This window comes from Saimiri boliviensis, chromosome 12 (genome assembly GCF_048565385.1).
Source record: "Saimiri boliviensis isolate mSaiBol1 chromosome 12, mSaiBol1.pri, whole genome shotgun sequence".
In the NCBI taxonomy this organism is placed as follows: Eukaryota; Metazoa; Chordata; class Mammalia; order Primates; family Cebidae; genus Saimiri; species Saimiri boliviensis.
In genome coordinates, this window is record NC_133460.1 from 39,793,041 (window position 1) to 39,814,320 (window position 21,280).

The following is a 21,280-nucleotide window of genomic DNA, read 5'->3' on the forward strand; positions in this document are numbered from 1 at the left end:
TAACCACAGTTAAACTATTAAATTAAATGATGTTTGATATTGTGATGCAGCACACAGCAGGTGCTAAATGAGCATCCACTGAAGAAATCAACCGGGAATCAATGAGACTCAGACACTTTTCAGATCAGACAACTGTACAGTTCTTTAAGTCTTGCTATAAAATATATGTAGTAGTAGAGACTAGTTATTGTTGGTTCTTAAAGTAGATTTATTTTATTAGAGATGAGGTTTTACTTTGGATTTATTTTATATTTTATTAGGAGATTTCACTTTTAAAATAAAAGAGATTTATTATTTTATTAGAGATGAGGTTTCACTTTGTCACTACGGCTGGAATGCAGTGGTATGATCATAGCTCACTCCAGCTTTGAACTTTTGGGCTCAAGCGATCCTCTCACTTCAGCCTCCTGAGTGGCTAGATGTACATCACCACGCTCTGCTAATTTTTAAACTTTTTTGTTGATATTGGCCCTTGCCATGTTGCTCAGGCTGGTCTTGAACTCCTGGTCTCAAGCAATTCTCTGTCTCAAACTCTCAAAGTCTTTGGAGTACAGGCATGAGCCCCTGTGTCTGGCGTAGTTTTGTTTTTATTAAAAAAAAAAATTGATGTGAAAAAGTAGTTCTAACCTTGCTTTTTAATCCATAGTGAAATCTATTATGCCCATGTGTTTATAACTCAAATTACTGTTTACTTAATGAACATTTACCCAAAATGAATTTAACTCTCATGAGAACATAAAACTCTCTTAGGGAGTGTTGCCTTATATATTTTAAAAGTTTATCAGAGGCTGGATGCAGTGGCTTATGCCTGTAATCATAGCACTTTGGGAGGCTGCAGCAGGCAGATCACAAAGTCGAGAGATCAAGACCATCCTGGCCAGCTAACATGATGGAACTCCATCTCTACTAAAAAGTATAAAAATTAGCTGGGTGTGGGGGCTTGCATCTGTAGTTCCAGCTATTCGGGGGGCTGACGCAGGAGAATTGCTTGAACCTGGGAGATGGAGGCTGCATGAGCCAAAATCATGCCACTGCACTCCAGCCTGGGAAACAGAGTGAGAGTCTGTCTCAAAAATAAATAAATAAAAGTATATCAGAGAAGTCAGATTTCTAGACAAATAGTAACAAAGCCTGATAATGTAAAAATGGACAATGCCAATATTCTTTCTGGGACTGAATTTATATGTATTTAGATTTTTAAAAATAGTCCTTACTAATTAGGTCACAGAAGCAGCAATATATTACCAAGAATCTTTTGTTTTGTCCCATCCTATACATTGCAGAAAAAAAGCTCAACAAAATAATTTGCGGCACAAACGCAATGCCTCTATCACAGTCACATCTGCAGAGTTCCTAGCTCTTAATGCAATGTTCCCCAAACTGGCCAGTTAGTAAGAAACACCAGTACTACATGTTATTAGCACAGATTCCTGGGCTTCTAACTAGACAGACCTGGGGTGAAACCTAAAAATCTGTTTTTCACTCTATCCTGCTGTGATTACTTTATGATACATTTGAAAAGTAATGTCTTAGTAGACTCTCATCCTGTACTTTGTCTTAAAGAATTAGACCAAATTGTTAAAAACATAACAGGACCCTAGAAAAAAGAATGGTTTAATATGAAAAGAGAAGCTCATTGGCAAAAATAAATATTATTTTTACATGGTTTTCTTTTTTTTTTTTTTTTTTTGAGACGGAGTTTCGCTCTTGTTACCCAGGCTGGAGTGCAATGGCGCGATCTCGGCTCACTGCAACCTCCGCCTCCTGGGCTCAGGCAATTCTCCTGCCTCAGCCTCCTAAGTAGCTGGGATTACAGGCACGCGCCACCACGCCCAGCTAATTTTTTGTATTTTTAGTAGAGACGGGGTTTCACCATGTTGACCAGGATGGTCTCGATCTCTCGGTTTTCTTTTTTAAAAGGACACTTTAAATAACTCCAAAGCTAAAAAAGTTAAGGCAGAAAATGGCAGAAGTTGTTATAAGGTAAACGATGAAACATAAACATGAGAGCTTCTTACCTTTCAGCATGATTCATGATATCATAGACTATGAAAAGACCCTGAAATTCCTCTCTCTTCTCCCTCTTTAAATCTGTTACTAGTGAAATTCTCACATACAGAAAGAGGATTAAAGGGAAAAGAGAAGTGAGTTTTGAAATGGGTATTTTTGGCCAGGAGGAAGACTCAAATTTATACTGACTAAAGTTCTACTTTGTGTCAGGTCAATTATTATTTGCCCAATGCAGCATTTTGGTAAAATAGGTGTCTGAAGTTTAGAAAGGTTAAGTGACTTGCCCAGATGGATTTAGCTGGTCAGTTTTAGAGCTTAGAACATAGGTCTAGGAAAGGGGTATTTGGAAGAGAGAAACTTACGCAGAGCTGGACTTCAACCACTCTTTAACACAGTGTCTTTGCAGACTGCCTGACACATGAGTGATGGTTGATAGTTGGATGAGTAATGAATAGATGTGCAAATGCCATGGTGGAAGAGGTGACCTGACTTCTCTTTGACCTATCTAAACAGCAGGCCGTGATTCCAGTGCCACTAATGTTCCATTGCCTTCTTGCCTCATTGATAAATGATAAATTTCTTAAACACCTCGTGACTCAGTTTATTTGTAAAAGGTGGGACAGCATTCTCTGTGACTGAGGATTTGCTACAAACAGTAAGAATCATAAAATGCTTTGCAAACATAAATGGCTATGGAGACCATAATACAGTGAAGCATAAACAACATGACTGAAACCATGTTCTGACTAAATGGGTTACTTTTAATGCTTTTTGTTTTTTGAGACAGTCTCACTCTGTCACCCAGGCTGGAGTGCACTGGCATATTCTCAGCTCACTGCAACCTCCGCCTCCCAGGTTCAAGTTATTCTCGTGCCTCAGCCTCCCAAGTAGCCTGGATTACCACCACACCCAACTTATTTTTATTTTTATTTTTATTTTACATTTTTAGTAGAGACAAGGTTTCATCCTGTTGACCAGGCTGGTCTCAAACTCCTGACCTCTGTTGATCCACCAACCTTGGCCTCCCAAAGTGATGGGATTACCGGTGTGAGCCACCATGCCCAGCCCTCTTAACACTTTGAAATGACCATCCTGATTAGTTTTGCCTTACTCTTACAGGCACATGCAATTAAATGTCTCGATCACTTGGTTAAATGGGGACACAGCTCTCTTTCCCATATCAAATCAGATTTCAAAGGCTACTTGTGACCTGGTCAGGTTGGAGTGTGAATAGTCCCCGGAAGGAATACAAATGGCCTCAAGGTTTCCCAAAGGATGATGTCTGTATCAGGGTTAATTTCTAGGCAGGTGTGTGCTTTGCTCAGCTCCTCTAAGAATGGGGTATTTGATACTGAGACGTGAACAAGTAAAGGATTTTTAGAATGTTAGATTTCAAAAAGCAAGGGGACTGTGGAAAGTCGCTATACACAGGTGCCCAGGGTTGGAATCTAGCTCTGTAATCAGTGTACCTGGGCCTTAGGTCCCTTCCCGAACTTCTCTTGAGCCATATGTTCCTCATCGATATGATTAGGATGAGATGTTTCCTCTGGGATAGATATGACAAATAAATGACCAAAAACCACCCAGCACAATTCTGTTCACATAATAACTTAGAACAGTTATATATTCTTTTTGAGGTAATACAGCTTTTGAGAGCAGCCAGAGAGCCAATCTGTAGCAGAGCTAAGAGAATACTGAGTTAGATTTTAAAAATAATCATTACACTATCTCTACAAAGTGTATCAGAATACTATCATTTCCATTTCATTCCATTAAAAAATCACCGATTACTGAAATTAAGTTGGGAGAAATGAAAATAAAAAATAAATCTATAATATTCAAATCTAGCTGGAGAATATGTAGAACAACATAGCATTTGTAGTATATTCACTGAACTATTTTAGAAAACTACAGGCCTCTATCCCTTTGGAATTAATGTTCAGCTCCATCAAAATATCCAGCTTTCATAATAAGCTCACCTAAGATCTTATAGGGAAAAATCCTCAAATGATGTAACTTGATCCTTCTTCCTTGAAGTAAACATCATAGAACCCTTTTCAATTTTTTTTGTTTCTTTGTTTTTGAGACGGAGTTTTCCTTTTGTCGCCTAGGCTGGAGTACAATGCGTGATATTGGCTCACTGCAACTTCTGCCTCCCAGGTTCAAGTGATTCTCCTGCCTCAGGCTCCCAGTCAGCTGAGATCACAGGTGTGTGCCACCACACCCAGCTATTTTTTTTTTCTTTTTTTGTATTTTTAATAGAGACAGGGTTTCACCATGTTGGTCAGGCCAGTATCAAACTCCTAACATCCAGTGACCCACCCACCTTGGCCTCCCAAAGTGCTAGGATTACAGTCGTGAGCCACCGTGCGTAGCTGAGACTTTTTCTTTTTCTTTTTCCTTTTTTTTTTTTTTTTTTGAGGCGGAGTTTCGCTTGTTACCCAGGCTGGAGTGCAATGGCGCGATCTCGGCTCACCACAACCTCCGCCTCCCGGGTTCAGGCAATTCTCCTGCCTCAGCCTCCTGAGTAGCTGGGATCACAGGCACGCGCCACCATGCCCAGCTAATTTTTTGTATTTTTAGTAGAGACGGGATTTCACCTTGTTGACCAGGATAGTCTCGATCTCTTGACCTCGTGATCCATCCGCTTCGGCCTCCCAAAGTGCTGGGATTACAGGCGTGAGCCACCGCGCCCGGCCGAGACTTTTTCAATTTTTAAAAAAACGTTTATTTAAAAATAATTATAACTTCATGGGGCATGGCAAAGATAGTACAAAAGGCTCCATGCACCTTTTACAATTTTAGTGTTTAACTGATATTCAATTTTGTCATCTGCTTTATATCTATTTGGATTAGCATTACTTCACGTCTTTATTCAGGGTAGAGACCTCTTTGTTGTTTAGATTTGCACAGTGCAATGAGTGCTGATGTTGCAGAATGTCTGGAAACAATGATATACCTGCGTGTTTTCCCTCCAGTTTTAGCAGTCTAGTAATATAATTTCTGACAATCATGTTTTGTTTTGTTTTGTTTTTTGAGATGGAGTTTCACTCTTGTTACCCAGGCTGGAGTGCAATGGCGTGATCTTAGCTCACCGCAAATTCCGCCTCCTGGGTTCAGGCCATTCTCCTGCCTCAGCCTCCTGAGTAGCTGGGATTACAGGCACGCGCCACCATGCCCAGCTAATTTTTTGTGTCTTTAGTAGAGACGGGGTTTCACCATGTTGACCAGAATGGTCTCAATCTCTTGACCTCGTGATTCACCCACCTCAGCCTCCCAAAATGCTGGGATTACAGGCGTGAGCCACCACGCCCGGCCCACAATCAAGTATTTTTAAAGTTATTTTCAGAAGACTCATTTTTAATCATTATGTACTTATGAGGTATTACTTTAAAAATCAGGGAGAAATGTGACTACTTCTTGTTTCAGTGTTGACATTTAAGATTATAGCTGGTACTCCGTGTGTAGAATAACTATAACCGGCCCCAGAGCCTTCCCCAGGCCCCAGCCCTCCTTTCCCCATTTGGTATAGCCTCCCTTCCTCCAGAAAGTTTATTTCTCTCTTAAGTATGGGTCACTGGATTATTGAGAAAAAGTGTCACCAACAGGGGTGCATATGCCTGACACAAGTCATTCATTTCTCCATTCATTCAGCAGACTATGAGGAAGTGACAACTCTGTATCAAGAGCTATTATAGGCACTAAGCATAATGGCTGTCAACAAGCCTGAGTTGGTCTCTGCCCTCTTGGGCTTTTGCAGTGCACCAAGGAAGATATCAAACCTCAAAGTTGCAGTTATGGTGCTGTAGGTGTATTTAGCAGTTTAATCTGAGTCTGGGGTTTAGGAAGGGCTTCCTGGAGGAAGAGAAGTAGGGGATGTCTGGCCACATTGGAGTAATTCTTCTAGGGTTTTCTTCCATGACTGAAGATTAAGAGACTTGTATTCTTTGTATCTGCTTCTCTATGTTATTTCTAGAAAAGTGTTTGAAATGTGAGAACATTCGCTTACTTTTCCATTTCTGCAAATAAAAGCATGCTTTCAGGCAATTAGTCTCTATATGTCGTTTTTCACCCTATTGTTTAAGCCATTACTGTTACTTCTAGGGGAAAAATCAATTGATATAATTCTGTCTTCAAAATCCAGGATCATAAACAATGTCTTAAACACCATGAATCAATAACCTCGCATGAGCAGCAAATACAGAACACACTAAACTCCAAAAGCTTAGACCTGCAGTTTCTGGCACACTGGGCTCTCTGTTCACATCAGCAAAGGTAGCGGAGGCTGATGTCCAACCTCTCAGACCTGCTTCATTGCCCTCAGAGGGCTAAAAGCTCTACTGTGCCTGACATGGGGGGCAGGACGTCTGATGTTATTTTGATCCACTAATGTTTCATAAAGACGTGTTAATTTCTGGCCAATCCATATAAACAAATGCATTAAAACTTACCCTTATCAATTAATCCTCATTTTCTTTGGTCTACTTTTCATTTCTAAACTAGAATTTTTATTTTCTAAACTAGTTTGGGGGACTGTTCTGGTAGTTTCCTTTCCTTTACAACATGATGGACATCACTCAATTGATTTTAAATGCCAGTTTATGGCAATAGGGTGAAAGTCAGTATTTTGCTATGTTTCAACTTTTTATTTATTTTTTTTATTTTTTATTTGCATCCCAACCATAATCCTGATTTGGTTAAATTTCATTTTATTCTCTCCTTTGGAATTTTTCAAAACTGGTACTAGATTTCTCCAGCAGATGGGGCTGTGTACAACATAAAGCTATATATTTCATTTATCTGTGCTCAACTGCTTCTACAATGACTCGACACTTAAGATTACTGTCTCGTGGCTTATAAATTAAAAACAAATTATATTGAAATGAATCCAAGTGACAATTTTTTTTTTTTCCTTTTTGAGATGGAGTTCGCTCTTGTTGCTCGGGCTCGAGTGCAATGACATGATCTTGGATTACTGCCACCTCTGCCTCCCAGATTCGAGCGATTCTCCTGCCAGCCTCCTGAGTAGCTGGGACTACAGGCATGTGCCACCACATCAGCTAATTTTTTTGTATTTTTAATAGAGACCGAGTTTCGCCATGTTGGCCAGGCTGGTCCTGAACTCTTGACCTCAGGTGATCCACCCACCTCAGCCTCCCAAAGTGCTGGGCTTACAGGCATGAACCACTGCACCAGCCTGCTAAGTAGCAACTTCTAAGAAGTCTGTTTCTAAGGTGTTTATATAGTCAGATAGTAAATTTACAAAATTTGTTTACTGTTACATAGTAAGTATCAATTTCCCTTTCTGGTTTCTGTTTACAATGAAACAATAGTGTAATCATTCAATCTAAAATGTATTATCTTAAAAACTTCATTTGCTCTCATTTGAAAGTTAAGCAATGGCAAGAAAATAAGTTCCTAGCATTGTAAAATTGTTTGGGGGAACGTCAGTCACATTTTGTTCCAAGACAGTGACTGAGATTCAAAAATAATTGGCTAATTCATATATACTCAAAGCCTCCTGTGTAACACTTAGGTAGCAATGTTTTTTATGTTAAAGCCAAATAGATATGAAGAACAAAGCCTACACACTGTCCAGAGAGGCACTGTTCAGTAAAAATATAATTCAAACTGGATATGTAATTTCAAATTTCCTATAGCCACACTAAAAAAGAAACAGGTGAAATTAGTTTTTTATTTCTTTTTTAGAGATGAGATCTCTCTGTATTGCCCCGGCTGAACTCCTGAACTCCTGGCCTCAAGCAATCCTCCCACCTCAGCCTTCTGAGTAGCTGGGATTATGAGCACATTTTATTTAGACTAATATATCCAAAATATTGCCATTCCAATGTGTAACCAATGTAAAAATGAATCAGGAGGTATGTCTTTGGAGGAGGGTACTAAACTTCATGTATCTAGTGTATTTTACATTTGCAGCACATTTCCATGTGCACTAGTTCCATTTCCAGTGCTCTGTGGCTCCATGGAGCTAGTGGCTACTGTATCAGACAGTACAGGACTAGAACACGTCTCGAGCTTTTCGATTTGTAAGTTAAGGACTTCTACAGGAGGAAGGACATCTTCTACTAGAACATGCTTCCAGATCCAAGGTCACTGCAAACTACGCAATGCTCTTTGGGGTCTGAGTTTGGAGGTGTAATTTTAAACACGTTTAATGCAACTTTGCGAGTTTAATTAAAGTCAGGTTTTCATTAAACTCATAAAATGAATTCAGTTTGGTGCATAAGACTTTCGTAGGGGGAATGAATGTTTGTTTTCTGTTTGCAGCATCTTTTTCTCTGCTGACAAAACAAGCATCGACAAAGACTAGAACAAGATGTCTGCTGCCAAAGTGAAAAGTTGTTCCTGTCACATGATACCTTAACGCTGATGGCAGTTTCTTCACTCCCAGACCAGTTGTCTTTGTGTCACTCTAGCCTCCTTTTTCAATAGACCTTTGCTAACACACCTACTTCATTAGCAAAACCATCGATGATTTTGTCCCTGGGAAATAAGGAATAACTTTTAATTCCCCTTATTTTGCAGCTACAATTTTTCCTGAATATATACCATATTTGTGTCATACAAAGAAACTAAGAGGGTGCCTTCATTAGTAATGGAAAATTTAAATGCCAGCTAACATATATGTGACTCTTGTTCTACACAATTTGGAAAAGGGTGCCCCCTTGGGGTGTACACAACCTTGTAGATACACAGCTTGGCAACAAGATAGTAGCTTTGAGCAAATTAGAAAAAAGCACCCCTATGACTTACAGATCAGTGTCAGGGCAGATAGCTTGACAAGTGGAAAAGGCAGGATTTCAGACCCCATTTGCTCTCCTGCACAACTTACATGGCAGTTGTGACAATGACTACACATTGAGTGGTTTTCCGACATCAGGCATCATGCTAGGAACTTTACATATATTAGCTCATCTATTCCCTAGTAATTCACTATTAGACATCCTCATTTTACAAATTTAAACACTCAGAGCCTTTTAAACAAATTTAAAGGCTCAGAGAGATTGAGTGCTTGCTTACGGTCACACAAGTAAGTGGCGGAGCCAACATGAGAATTCTGGTCTAAGTAACTTCCATAAATCATGATCCCAACCACCACATTACATGGGGCGAATTCTCCTCCTCCTTAAACCTTTCGTTCCCAGGAGTTATTCTAAGAGTTAAATTTGATTGAGTACATGGAAAGGCTTCACACATTTTACCACACTATAGAACATAAACTGATCTTTACGATTGTGTTGTTTAATAAAAATCAGTGATCAGAATATTGGCTAAGATGTTTTTTAAATACTTGAGTTTTAAGATTTTCAGAGAAGAGCCTACAACAGGACTAGTTGTTAAACTACCAGATAGCTGGGCACGGTGGTTCACACCTGTAATACCAGCACTTTGGGAGGCCAAGCAGGCAGATCACCAGGTGGAAAGTTTGAGATCAGCCTGGCCAACATGGTGAAACCCCATCTCTACTAAGAATACAAGAATTAGCCAGGCGTGGTGGCACATGCCTGTAATCCCAGCTACTCGGGAGGCTGAGGCAGAAGAATTGCTTGAACCTAGGAGGTAGAGGCTGTAGTGAACTGAGATGAGATTGTACCATTGCATTCCAGCCTGGGTGACAAAGCAAGTCTCTGACTTGGAAAAAAAAAAAAAAACCATATAGATTTGTTATGAAGTAGCACAAAGAATTCATCTATGGAGAAGGGGGTTGAAAAAGCAGACATTTATAACAAGACAGGCACTATCAAGGGTCACCTGCCACAGACGACAGATAAAGCTTAATTGTCATGAAATTGATACATTATATAAGATAACGGTAGGACAATTTATTTCTCTATTTTAAGGAAACCTTGAGTGATCTGGTCACTGGTTTAATTCAGGAACTATTTTTATCTTGTTAATTAACAGTTATTCAGTAACAAAAAGGGAGGGGAACAGAGTAGAGAGGGTAAAAGAACACAAAAACCATAAAATCTCCTAAACTGTGCGTATGCTTCTCTCTGAACTAGAACTTTCAATAGTTGGACCTTTAAGGAAAAAGATAAGTTGGCGTTTTAAAAAGACAGATTTGGGTTTTATTTTTGTCAGTCTGTTTTTGGAGACAGGAAAGTTCTGATAAGAAGGAAGTGTCTTAAAACCAAAATTAAAACCACAGTAAGATACTACCACTTTCTTACTAGAATGGCTAAAATTTAAAAAGAAGAATGTCTAGTGCTAACAAGGCTACAGAGCAACTACAACTCTCAGTATTGCTGGACAGAATGGAAAATGGTACATTCATTTTGAAAAATGGCTCAATGATTTAATATAAATTTAAATATAGATGTACCATATAGTCCAGCAATTCTGCTCCTAGGCATTTACTCAAGTGAAATAAAAACTTATGTTGAACTACCTCACATCCAGTAGGATGGCCATCATAAACAAAACAAAACAGAAAATAATAAGTGTTGGCAAGGATGTGGATAACCCTTGTGCACTATAAAATGCAATGTAAAATGCTGCAGCTGCCTATGGAAAACAGTATGGTGGGTGCTCAAACAATTAAAAATAGAATTACCATAAAAAAAAATGAAGTGTCTTTGGGGATATGAGAAGAGTGGTGAGATGGGCTGGAGTTTGGCATATAATTAGATTAACTGAGCTTCAGTTATAAACTGTGTAGCGGTTCCTTCGTTACTGTTAAATTTAATATGTGAAGAAAACCTGTGCCTTGAAAATTCCATCCTCACTTTTGCTCTAGTGGCCTCCAGTCCTTGATTCTTTAAGCCTACAAGTATTTGCATTTCCTTTGAATTGTCTAAAATGGAACCAAAATTTATCTGGTCTTTAAAAGAATGGCAAAGAAATGCTATCTAGTTTTTCCAAAATCACATATAGAATCCAAGACAGAGAATTATATCATTGTCTCTTTACATCTTGGGATACTATACAGCTCTAAAAAAGAATGAGATCCTGTCTTTTGCAGGAACATGGTTGGAGCAGGAGACCATTATCCTTAGCAAACATGCAGGAACAGAAAATCAAATACTGCACATTCTCACTTATAAGTGGGAGCTAAATGAGAACTTGTAGACACAAAGGGAAACAACAGACACTGGGGCCTACTTGAGGGTAAAGGGTAAGAGGAGGGAGAGGATCAGAAAAAACTAACAGGTACTAGGCTTAGTGCCTGGGTGAAAGAATAATCTGTACAATAAACACCTGCAACACAAGTTTACACGTGTAGGTTTAAGTTTAGCACTCAATCTCTGAGCCTTAGTTTAGGCTGAGGCAGAAGAATTGCTTGAACACGGCAGGTGGAGGTTACAGTGAGCAGAGATCGTGCCACGGCACTCCAGCCTGTAACAGAGTGAGACTTCATCTCATAAAAAAGAAAAGAAGTAGAACTAGATTTTGACCCCCGCCTTACTACTCAGTGGGGTAACCTTAGATATGTTACTTGACGTCTCTGAACTTCAGTTTCCTTATAAGTAAAGTAGAATTAAAAACCACTTGATTTGCAGTCCTATCCTTTCTTTTTCAATTTTCACTTATGAAGGCATTTATCAGTGCCTCATGAATGCCAGCCACTCATCAATTACTACTTTCCCTCTACCTTGCTGTAAACGCATCTTTAAATTCATGGTCGGTACTGATGTGTCTTATGCCAAACCTTTGGCAGGACAATTTTTTCTAGAGAATATAATGATAATAACTCATACTTATCAAGGGCTTACTCCATGACAAAGACAGCATTTCATATGAACCTCACATGTTCTTGTATTTATTCTCAACAATAAACCTAGGAAGTTAGGAAGGTGATCTCCATTTTACAGAAGAAACAGAGGCTCACAGAGATCAACAGATTTGCCCAAGGTCATTCCTCAAGTACCCTAGAGTTTCATCTAGCTCCTTGGTTCAAACCGTGAAACCCATGAGAGACTATGCTGAGTGCATTCCAAAAGTCGGTGAATTAAAAAGAGTGGATTTTATGAAATATGAATTCTATCTCTAATAAAGTTGTTATTTAAATAATTCCAGATTTGGAGTGATTAGGAAGTGAGTATAAAGGAAGAATTAGCTCTGATATTTTTCTTTCAGCATCAGACTTTATGGTGAGCCTGTTCTCTATTTTTTTTTAACGTTTTTAAAGGAATACTCCGCATCAAACATCTACTCTCAAAACCAGACCATTCCTAATGTCTACTAAGAAAAACTGCTCATGTTCTTAGGGTCAGACAGCCTGAAGAAGTTCTGTATGAAAAAGTGACATGCTCAGATATATACCAGTCTTACTATGTCAAAGAACAAGACATTGAAACACAACAGACTCCAATAATCACCATGAAACAGTTTTTAAAAACTAATTATGGCCCAAGAAAAATTAAAAATGTATGAAGGATACTGAATTTATCTGGGAGGAACTTGAAAAAGCTGAAAGAGACCGGAGGAAATTCCAAAAATAAAATGTGAACACATTTTCTTCAAAATGCTCAGCATGCCTTGCATACCTACCATTATTATTTCACCCTCTCCTTGCCCATTTTTGACTTAGAAAATTTTCTTTGGTATTGGAAAGATTGACGTATGTGATTCAAGATGGAATCATCACAATACTTGTACTTTTATACGATGGAGAAAAAAAGTGTGTCAGATTAAATGAAACATCATGCTTTATGATATAGAAAACAGGAATAAAAGTTGAAGAACTTGGGTCCTAGCTTAAAAAACAAATGTGTGAAATTCAAGTCCTGTTTCACATAATCCAGCCATTCCTTCAATTTCTGCCTGCAGATATTTACAGAACCAAGGAGCCATCACTGTTACCTTCATCCATGCCATTAAGTAACTCAGTTAAATCTTCATTTTTGCTGTCAAATTGATGCTCCTTCCAAGTTTCACCATTTTCACTTCGAAGAACAATGAGTTCTCTCTCTTTTCCTCTCATGGACCCAAAGTGAGGGATTTCCACTATGACAGGGCTGGAAAAAAAATCCACATTATTTTTGTATCAGATTAAATATATTTATAGTATCATACTTTAAAAATATTTCAATAACAGTATTCATTTGAAAATCAGAGGTGCCACTAAGGTTGGGAATGATTTCAAAGCTGCAGAATCATTTGCTAATTAAATATTTTAGAAGCCTGATAACATGCCATCATTCATTCATTCACAAACAGTTCTTGGAGGACTACTATATGTTAGGCATTGGATTTAATGGGGGAAAATTTTCAGTACCTATGAATAAGAATTTTGAATCAGAATGGAAAGTTATTAAAGTAGACCATAAGAAAGTTGGTCCATTTTAAAAAGACACTGTAGGTATATTATACAAATGCTAATGATTTAAAAGGACACAGCCATTTTTAAAAAAAAAAAATTCTCTAAAGTTTCTAGTTTGAAAGATTATTGCTGTATTTCCTTCTTAGCAAGAAAACAATCAATATAACTACTGCGTCAACATTAAGATTCCATTTTTTTCATGGCCTGTACAGTTAAGAGAGTTCCTATGTTCTTCAATTTGTGAAATGGTAGTAGGTAGCTTCAATTCCTGGCTCTAATATAACCTACATAATAATACTTACACTTTCTGAAAAAAATACTTGCTGGTTTAAAATTGTCATATAATGACATAGTAAAGTTTGACAGTGTCCTTTTGCAAAGGAATGTAAAAGAATGGCTGCAAATTCAACATAGCCAATCAAGCCACGGGGAGTAATTTTGGTAAATTTTAAAATAGGATAAATACTAAAAAAGATGAATGGAAGTAAGCAGACCACAATCACACACAGTTTATGTAGTTGGATTGTGCAGCTTCATTTTATGACATTTAAGTAGACAGTATCATTATTCTCCTACAGAGGTTGTATGGAACCTCACTTCTTCACCTATGTGTTTAGGTATATGTGATAACAGAAGATACAGGCTTAAATAAGTAAGAGCATAAAAAGGAATAGTAGTTGTAATGATCAAATAACATAAATAAAAACATAAATATTGATTTATTAGAAAAGTATTCATTTAAAATGGAGATGATAAATATGATCATTTTGCTTTTGGCAAAATCATTATCATTTATTTAAATTAAATATTAAGAAATAATGTTTATAATGCCTTTATTCTTCAATAAGTAGAAAACAAATCAAGTGTTCTTAGAAGCATTAACGATTTCAAATTAAGATATTTACCATAATGTTTAACTATACCTTATAATTAAACATTAAATTGTATTTATTTTTGAGAAGATACAATCTTTGCAGGTTAATGTGTCAGATACTGTCTCTGTAAATATTTAAGGAATGTGGCTTTATGTATGATGTTCAATGATATTGGAAAGAAGGTATGAACAAGGGCCTTTGACCAAGGTGAAAGCCAAGCATAGCTTTTCATTAACAGGTTTCTTCATGCAGACTGCCAAGGCAAATACAACAAACAGACAAGCGAACAAACAACAAATACAAATGCATTTAAGCTTAAACAAAACCAAACGAAACAATTTAATAACTTTAAAAGAATATTCTATCTGCTGCCTATTTCATTTTATTTAAATATCTTGTGTTCCCAACACTTTTCAAAATCAGTTTACTTATTGATGACTTCTTCTCAAAGCCCATAAAAAATTACAGTACTCATGTACTTTTTTAAAAGATCTAATCACACACACACACACACATACACACACACACGCATGCGCGCGCACGCACACACACACACACACACACACACACACACACACAGGTGTATGTACATGAAATTTATAGCAAATGTTGATTCAAAGCCTGCAAATACCTTCCCTAACACTGGGTTAAAATGAAAGACTGTCGCTGTCTTAAAAGTATCATATTCAGAAGAAACATTTCAAATTAAAGAAAGGTTTACAAAAGCACAAAGTTATGAAAGCAGAATGCTTGCAGTGAATTCCACATGCTTGAAAAGCACAAGATAGGTAGCGGTGCTACATCAAGTCAAGCCACTATGATTTTTTTTCTTTCAGTGACACACATCAACTGAAAGCATTAAAAAAAAACTTAAAAAATAAAAATAAACTTAAGACAAGAATCAGACCATGGGTGTGACAGAAAAAAATTGAAAATGGAAAAAAAATTGTAGACATTCTGTATCTTGTCTATAAAGGTCCTACCCAATAAATTTTGTTCCTTGAGGCCCCAGCTGCAGGATTCGGCTAACCAAGCTCTCACCCTCATTTACAGGGGGAGGATTGGTAGGAAGATGCAGTTTACTGAATAACATCCATGCAGCAGAAAGAGAAACGAGAAGGGGAAATTGTGAACAAACTGTCAGTCACGACAGAGCCTGCCTGATTTGCACCCAAGTGCCACCTCAGAAAACAAATTAAATTTATTTTTCCTTTTTGTAAAATACCGCATCACAATGAACTGTTTCCTGAAAAATTTTCTTTAAAAAGACATGTCCCCAAAGTAGCCATATATTCAATGTGGTGAAATCATTCCAGCATCTGTATTTTTTCCCTAAAATGGTGCCTTGACTTCTACAGGGACCACTGGGGTTCCGTGCACTTGCTGAGCAGAGAACATGCTTCTCGGTTAGTAAAAGCCTTGACCAGCAAACTGAGTTAAGAAAGTATCAGTCTATTAGCCTTTCATGGAATCACACAGCTTTGTGACCTTTGACACTTTATAAAAAGTATACACAATCAGGTCCAACTAAGCAGTTTTAAGAGTTAACTCCTTGAGTTAACAAGAGTAAAGAAAATCAAAGATGTGTAAGGACCAAGGTTGAAACTGACAAAACAACTTACCCTAAAAATTGTGCCCCTGCAGGACCCATTTCTACCAGCCTACTGGCTAATCCCTCTCCTTCCACCATGGGGGGTGGGTTGGCCAGTTTATGTCTCTTTACCAAACGGCAGGTGATTCGAGTGGGGGCTGTACACTTGCGTGGAGGAATGATGATTCTCATCCCGTGGTGACGGCTTCCTCTCATGGAGCCCCCTCTCGCATCCACCATAAAGCTAACCAGAAACCTGTGGGGAGAAGATCAGAGGCCAAATCAAGGATGGAAATAAACCGTGTTCACAGCAGGTTTTGGAATGAAATGTTAAAGTTTAAAGCGACAGACAACGTAGCTATTATTTCCTCTCTTTAAAGATAAATCGGAAGTAAATACAGTGGAGTCACATCAAACATGCTTTTAACTTGTGCACTTTCAAAAACTGAAACACAACTTATTTTTGGTGGAACCTGACCCCCAAACAAAAAAGCCAACTACTTTTCCAGGCTCAAATGGAAGGAATAAGAAAGGTATCAAAATTGGAGTAAAAACTGTCTATTAAGAGGATTCTCATGCATTTAAAAAAACAAACAAAAAAACAAAAAACAAACTGTGGTCTTTATATTCAAAGGTCATTTTAACTATAAGTGGTTTTTGCCATATGCTGCCATATGCACTCTTACAAGATGAAACTCCACAGTATGTCTTGATATTTACAACTCATAAAATGAATGTATATTTATTTAATCATACCAACACTAATTTCTACTGTGATGAAGCAGAATATAAGAATAAAAGCAGGGGATGACTAGATTTGCTAAGGTAATTTTGATGGAAAGGGATGAAATATTCTCCATATAAATTTGGGCTTAAAATCTGTTTAAAATAGCCTACATTTGAATAATTTATACAAGAAAAAAATGGAACTCAGACTTTTAGAAAGTGGCTCTAAATTATATAATTCTGTCATTGGCCTTTTATTAAAGTTAATAAGGAAAAAACTGTCTGCATGGATTAATAGATATGGAAATGTAAAGAAATTTACTGTGTTATATCTGGGTAGAAGCATATTAGAATCACTGTCTTCTATCACGTATGCATCATCACAGAGTTATAACACAGTTACCATTATCACAGAGCTATAAGTAAACATAAATCAATGAGTCCAACATGTGGAAGAGTTAATGTCAGACGGGGGAACACAAATATATCTTTGTATTCTGATTTTGACATATGAAAATATACGGATTACTAGCACAGTACAAAATGGTGATAATTAGAAAAAATTCCTTTAGTATTTTTGGAAAGGAAATAATCCTATCCACCAAAATTCTTTACTATTTTTTCCTCTAAAAACAATGTTAGTATCCTGCAAACAGATTTTAAGACCTTGCATGGACTTCCTAGCTGGGGACCCTTTTCTGAACAATGATACCTCTTGACCTTGAAAGAGTGACCTTTTCAACCAAGCAAACTGGCCTGTGATCCCCACAGGGAAAGGCAATGGGCTGGCGATCATTTTTCAGCCTATCAGATTCCTAGCACCAACTCCGCTCATCAGTAAGGTGGACTCATCGTCACACCCTTTTGCTTGTTTTGGATTTAACCATTTTACTCTGGATTAATTTACGTCTTTTATAACATTTTATCGATCTGGGGAGACTGGGACCACTATGATAATCAAGGTAAAATGGGAAAACACTAACTCAAAAACAAAAAGAAAACAAAAATCACTCCTCCCTAGTCAAAGAAAAAGATACTTGTTCACTTATACAAGTGTCGTGATGAATTGTTATCAATGCTAAGACAGGAGGCTCACTTGAAATTGCTTGGGAATGCCTACATTTTCTTAGACACGTATATTTAACAACCAATTTTATTCAGTAACAAAGGAAATACGGCAATATTATGAGACAAAATCAAATCCTTCCCTGCATTTAGCAGCTTTAAATATGAAATCAATTTTCATTGGGACTAACAGTAACAATGGATTTAATACAATTCACGACAAACTCTGGGCTTGAAGATTCGGTTATGTCAGTACACACATACACAGACTGGGGTGTTTCCACTGAGAGGGAATGTTTGCTCTGGCAACTGCTGAGTCTCGACAATATAGATAATAATTCTGATTCGGTCTGTCTTGTTCACTGCTTGACCTGCAGAGCCAAGCACAATTCTAGTACAAAATAGGGACATGTTAAATGCTTACTGAATAAATCAATGAGGAAAACTATTTTGCTTAAACTGTGTAAGTGAGACTTGGTTACTAATACTTATGGATTGATGGATGGATAGATAGGTAGATAGCTGATTGGAGCTGAGTAGACCGAAGATAGTGTACAGTTTATCAGAATTAAAATAAAAATATCTCAGCTGTAAAGAATATCAGAACCAATAGAAAAAACACTGTAGTTAAGTTGATATTAACGATAAACTGGAAGAGTCTCTTTATCTGTGTTCTGTATAGCGCACGGTGCGTGGTTGGTGCTCATTAGCAGCTGTTTATTGTTCTGAGGTTCTCAACTTCATAGAGTCAACAGGCTGAGGAAAACTGGGACTATGCATTAAACAGGACACGGGTCCTATTATTCAATAACATTATAAAATACAGTGATTTGTTTTACAAACTCATGTATTACATATTCTGTGCAAAAAAAAGTCATGCAACATAACTTATAGAACAAATTAAAAGGTGGTATGTAATAATATTTGTATCTTATTAATATTTAAACTATAGCACGAATTCTACAAATGATCCTAAAGCTAATACATGAATGTTTCTAGTTTTAGGAACAGCAGGATGACAAACGCTGATACACTACAGACAATGACACAATCTAACTGTGGGAAAAATTCACAGAAATTAAAAATACAAAAAAGATGGTTCACATAAAGGACACAGTTATCACCTTGAATCATACTGAGGAAGTGGAGAAGAATAGCTGCAAAATAATTTAGAAAGCAAATGGGAAAAATTAATGTAATATAATTAGAAGCAAGCAACAGAAAATGTCAATGACAAGCAAAGGAAAAATAAAAACCATCAGAAAATGAAACCAGGGCATTTGGCATTTGTGGGATAACCTAGAAAATTCTCTGCCTTACATAGCTACATGAAGTTCTCCAAGGACCTGGCATCAGTGAATATGTTTAAGTGTCCACCAGGTCTATATTTTCCTTTTCAAATAAGCCCACACTAGCTGCCATCACTTTTGCTTTTCTGCACATGTCTGCTGTCTCTATTGTCTTCAATAAAGTTCAAGGGGAAGGGAAGATAACTTGCATATTCAAGTACTTCATTGTGTTTACTGTATGGGAAAGTTCGTTTCTGATTTTATTATTGTGTTTCTTCAACTTCTCAGTTTACTAAATTAAGCCCTACTACCTGTCTTTGATTTGTAGCGAATACAAAGTGATGGTTTCAGGTCTTTGAATTAAGGTGGCAATTCATCAAGTGTGATTTAAAAAACTCTTCAACATGTCTGCTCCCTGAATGTATCCCAAATGTTGTACAGTTTCCTTCTCGAATCTGGTTTATTTATGATTTTGCTTTTCCAATATTAGACCCATATGCATCTAATATAAATTATGTATTTTAGCAGTTTAAAAATTAATATTATAATAATTCAAGGTTTTTCTAATTGCATAAAGAAATGCAATGTTAATAACTCAAAAGCCACCATAAAGTTGATAATTTATGAAGTACTTTCATGTCAGTTATTCCCATTTGAATGATATTGATCTGTTTCTCAGAATCATAGTATTACAAAGCCAAAATCTATGATGATTCTTTAAATAAACTGAAGCATTACTATAAGCCTGACTTTTTATTTGTAAAATGGGGATAATGAGTAATATGTATTTCACAGTATCATCTTAAATTTCAAGTAAATATCCAATGAGACAATACATGTAAAAGATTTAGCACAATGCCAGGTACATGACAAGAACTAAGTAAGCATTAGCTATTACAATTTATTTTAATTAGAAGCAGCAGCAAATACACAACATATGAAGCACTTCACAACTGTTAATTTTGTTAATTTATTTAATTACAAAATAATCTGCCCTTGTCCTTGATCACAATTAACTTATGACCTAAATGCCAATTTCAAAGGCAAAAATACCTTGAAATATTCATAATTTTAATAGATTATTTTGATTATACTTACATGGATGTCAACTATCCCAAATTTGAATTAACTATAGATGAAGAAACTAGTATCTAAAGACACACTAATTTATTAATTTAGTAATTGAAGCAAGTTCCCTTTTAGAGTCCAGTCTCAAATTCCACTGACCAGAGAGGCAGCATGAGGAGGCTACTTGATGTGGTTTTTAACCACAGCACTTCTGGTGTAGATACTGCTATGTTTTTTATTTTCTTAATCTTTATTCTTTTTATTCATTTCTTTTTTCTAATTAATTTAATACAACTTAATTGTAATTTTATTTCAGAAATGCAGAAGGCACTAACTTGAAAATTTACATATTCTTTTAAAAGGAAAATCACACAAAACAAATCATTTGTCAAATCAAAGACCTGTATCATACGAGAAAAAAATGACAATGCCACAGCTTACTCCTAATTTGAAAACCAAATATTTGCTCGGTGTGGTGGCTGACGCCTGTAATCCCAGCAGTCTGGGAGGCAAAGGTGGATGGATTGCTTGAGCTCAGGAGTTTGAGAACAGCCTGGGCAACATGACAAGACTTCATCTCTATGAAAAAGCACACAAATTATCTGAGCATGGTGATGCACACCTATGGTCCCAGCTACTCAGGAAGCTGAGGTGGGAGGATGGCTTGAGCCTAGGAGGCAGAGGTTGCAGTGAGCCAGGACTATACCACTGCACTTCAGCCTGAGCGACAGAGCCAGACCCTGTCAGACAAAACAAAACAAAAAACATAACCACTAAATATTTGAGAGAAATTCTTCTATCAGAAAATCAGATACCCAGAAGAAACTTCATTTGAATAGAAAAGCAAAATGAAGAAAAATCACTATATTTCAAATTTTAAAATATTTAAAAAGGAAATTTTCTGAAAAGGAAAATTAAAGACCTAAAAGATCAAAATAGCCAGGAAAAAAGTGTGTTGTACCAATAATTTCATTATTTTTTTCTAACAAAATTAATTTTTTTCTCATAAAAAAACCCATACAGAATTGCTTAGAAAAAATTTAATGATTACAAATACACTTTACATATACTAATGAGTATACATTTCATACATGAATATATTCATATATATGAAGCTTGTTGATGTGAATTTATAACTGTAAATAATAAACGCAATGTTCATGTAGTAGGATAAAGAAAAGTGACATTTAGGTTACTTACCCAGAATGAATGGGACTTGAAACAAGATTGACATTGTCTAAGGTGTCGGCAGCCCAGCTGTAATGTCTAAGAGAATCTGAATCAAATTCCCTTGTGAATGTTAGATGCTGTAAAATAAAATGGTAAATTAAATTACATCAACAAACCATACACGACTGGTTTCTCTACA

At 36.8% G+C, this 21,280-nt stretch overlaps 1 protein-coding gene across 6 annotated transcripts in view; it reads right to left on the reverse strand.

Moving 5' to 3' along the window:
* Positions 1–21,280, reverse strand: part of ANK3 (ankyrin 3) — a 698,348-nt gene that overhangs the window by 66,280 nt on the left and 610,788 nt on the right. For 5 of the 6 annotated variants that reach the window (XM_074382265.1, XM_074382263.1, XM_074382262.1 and 2 more), the window contains 3 exons: positions 21,112–21,218; positions 15,795–16,019; positions 12,838–12,992 (listed from right to left, as the gene is read on the reverse strand). In XM_074382265.1, coding sequence (XP_074238366.1) covers positions 12,838–12,992; positions 15,795–16,019; positions 21,112–21,218 — 487 coding nt within the window. Of the gene's footprint in view, positions 1–12,837; positions 12,993–15,155; positions 15,255–15,794; positions 16,020–21,111; positions 21,219–21,280 lie in introns of all 6 variants that reach the window. The other variant, XM_074382261.1, reaches the window with a different exon arrangement.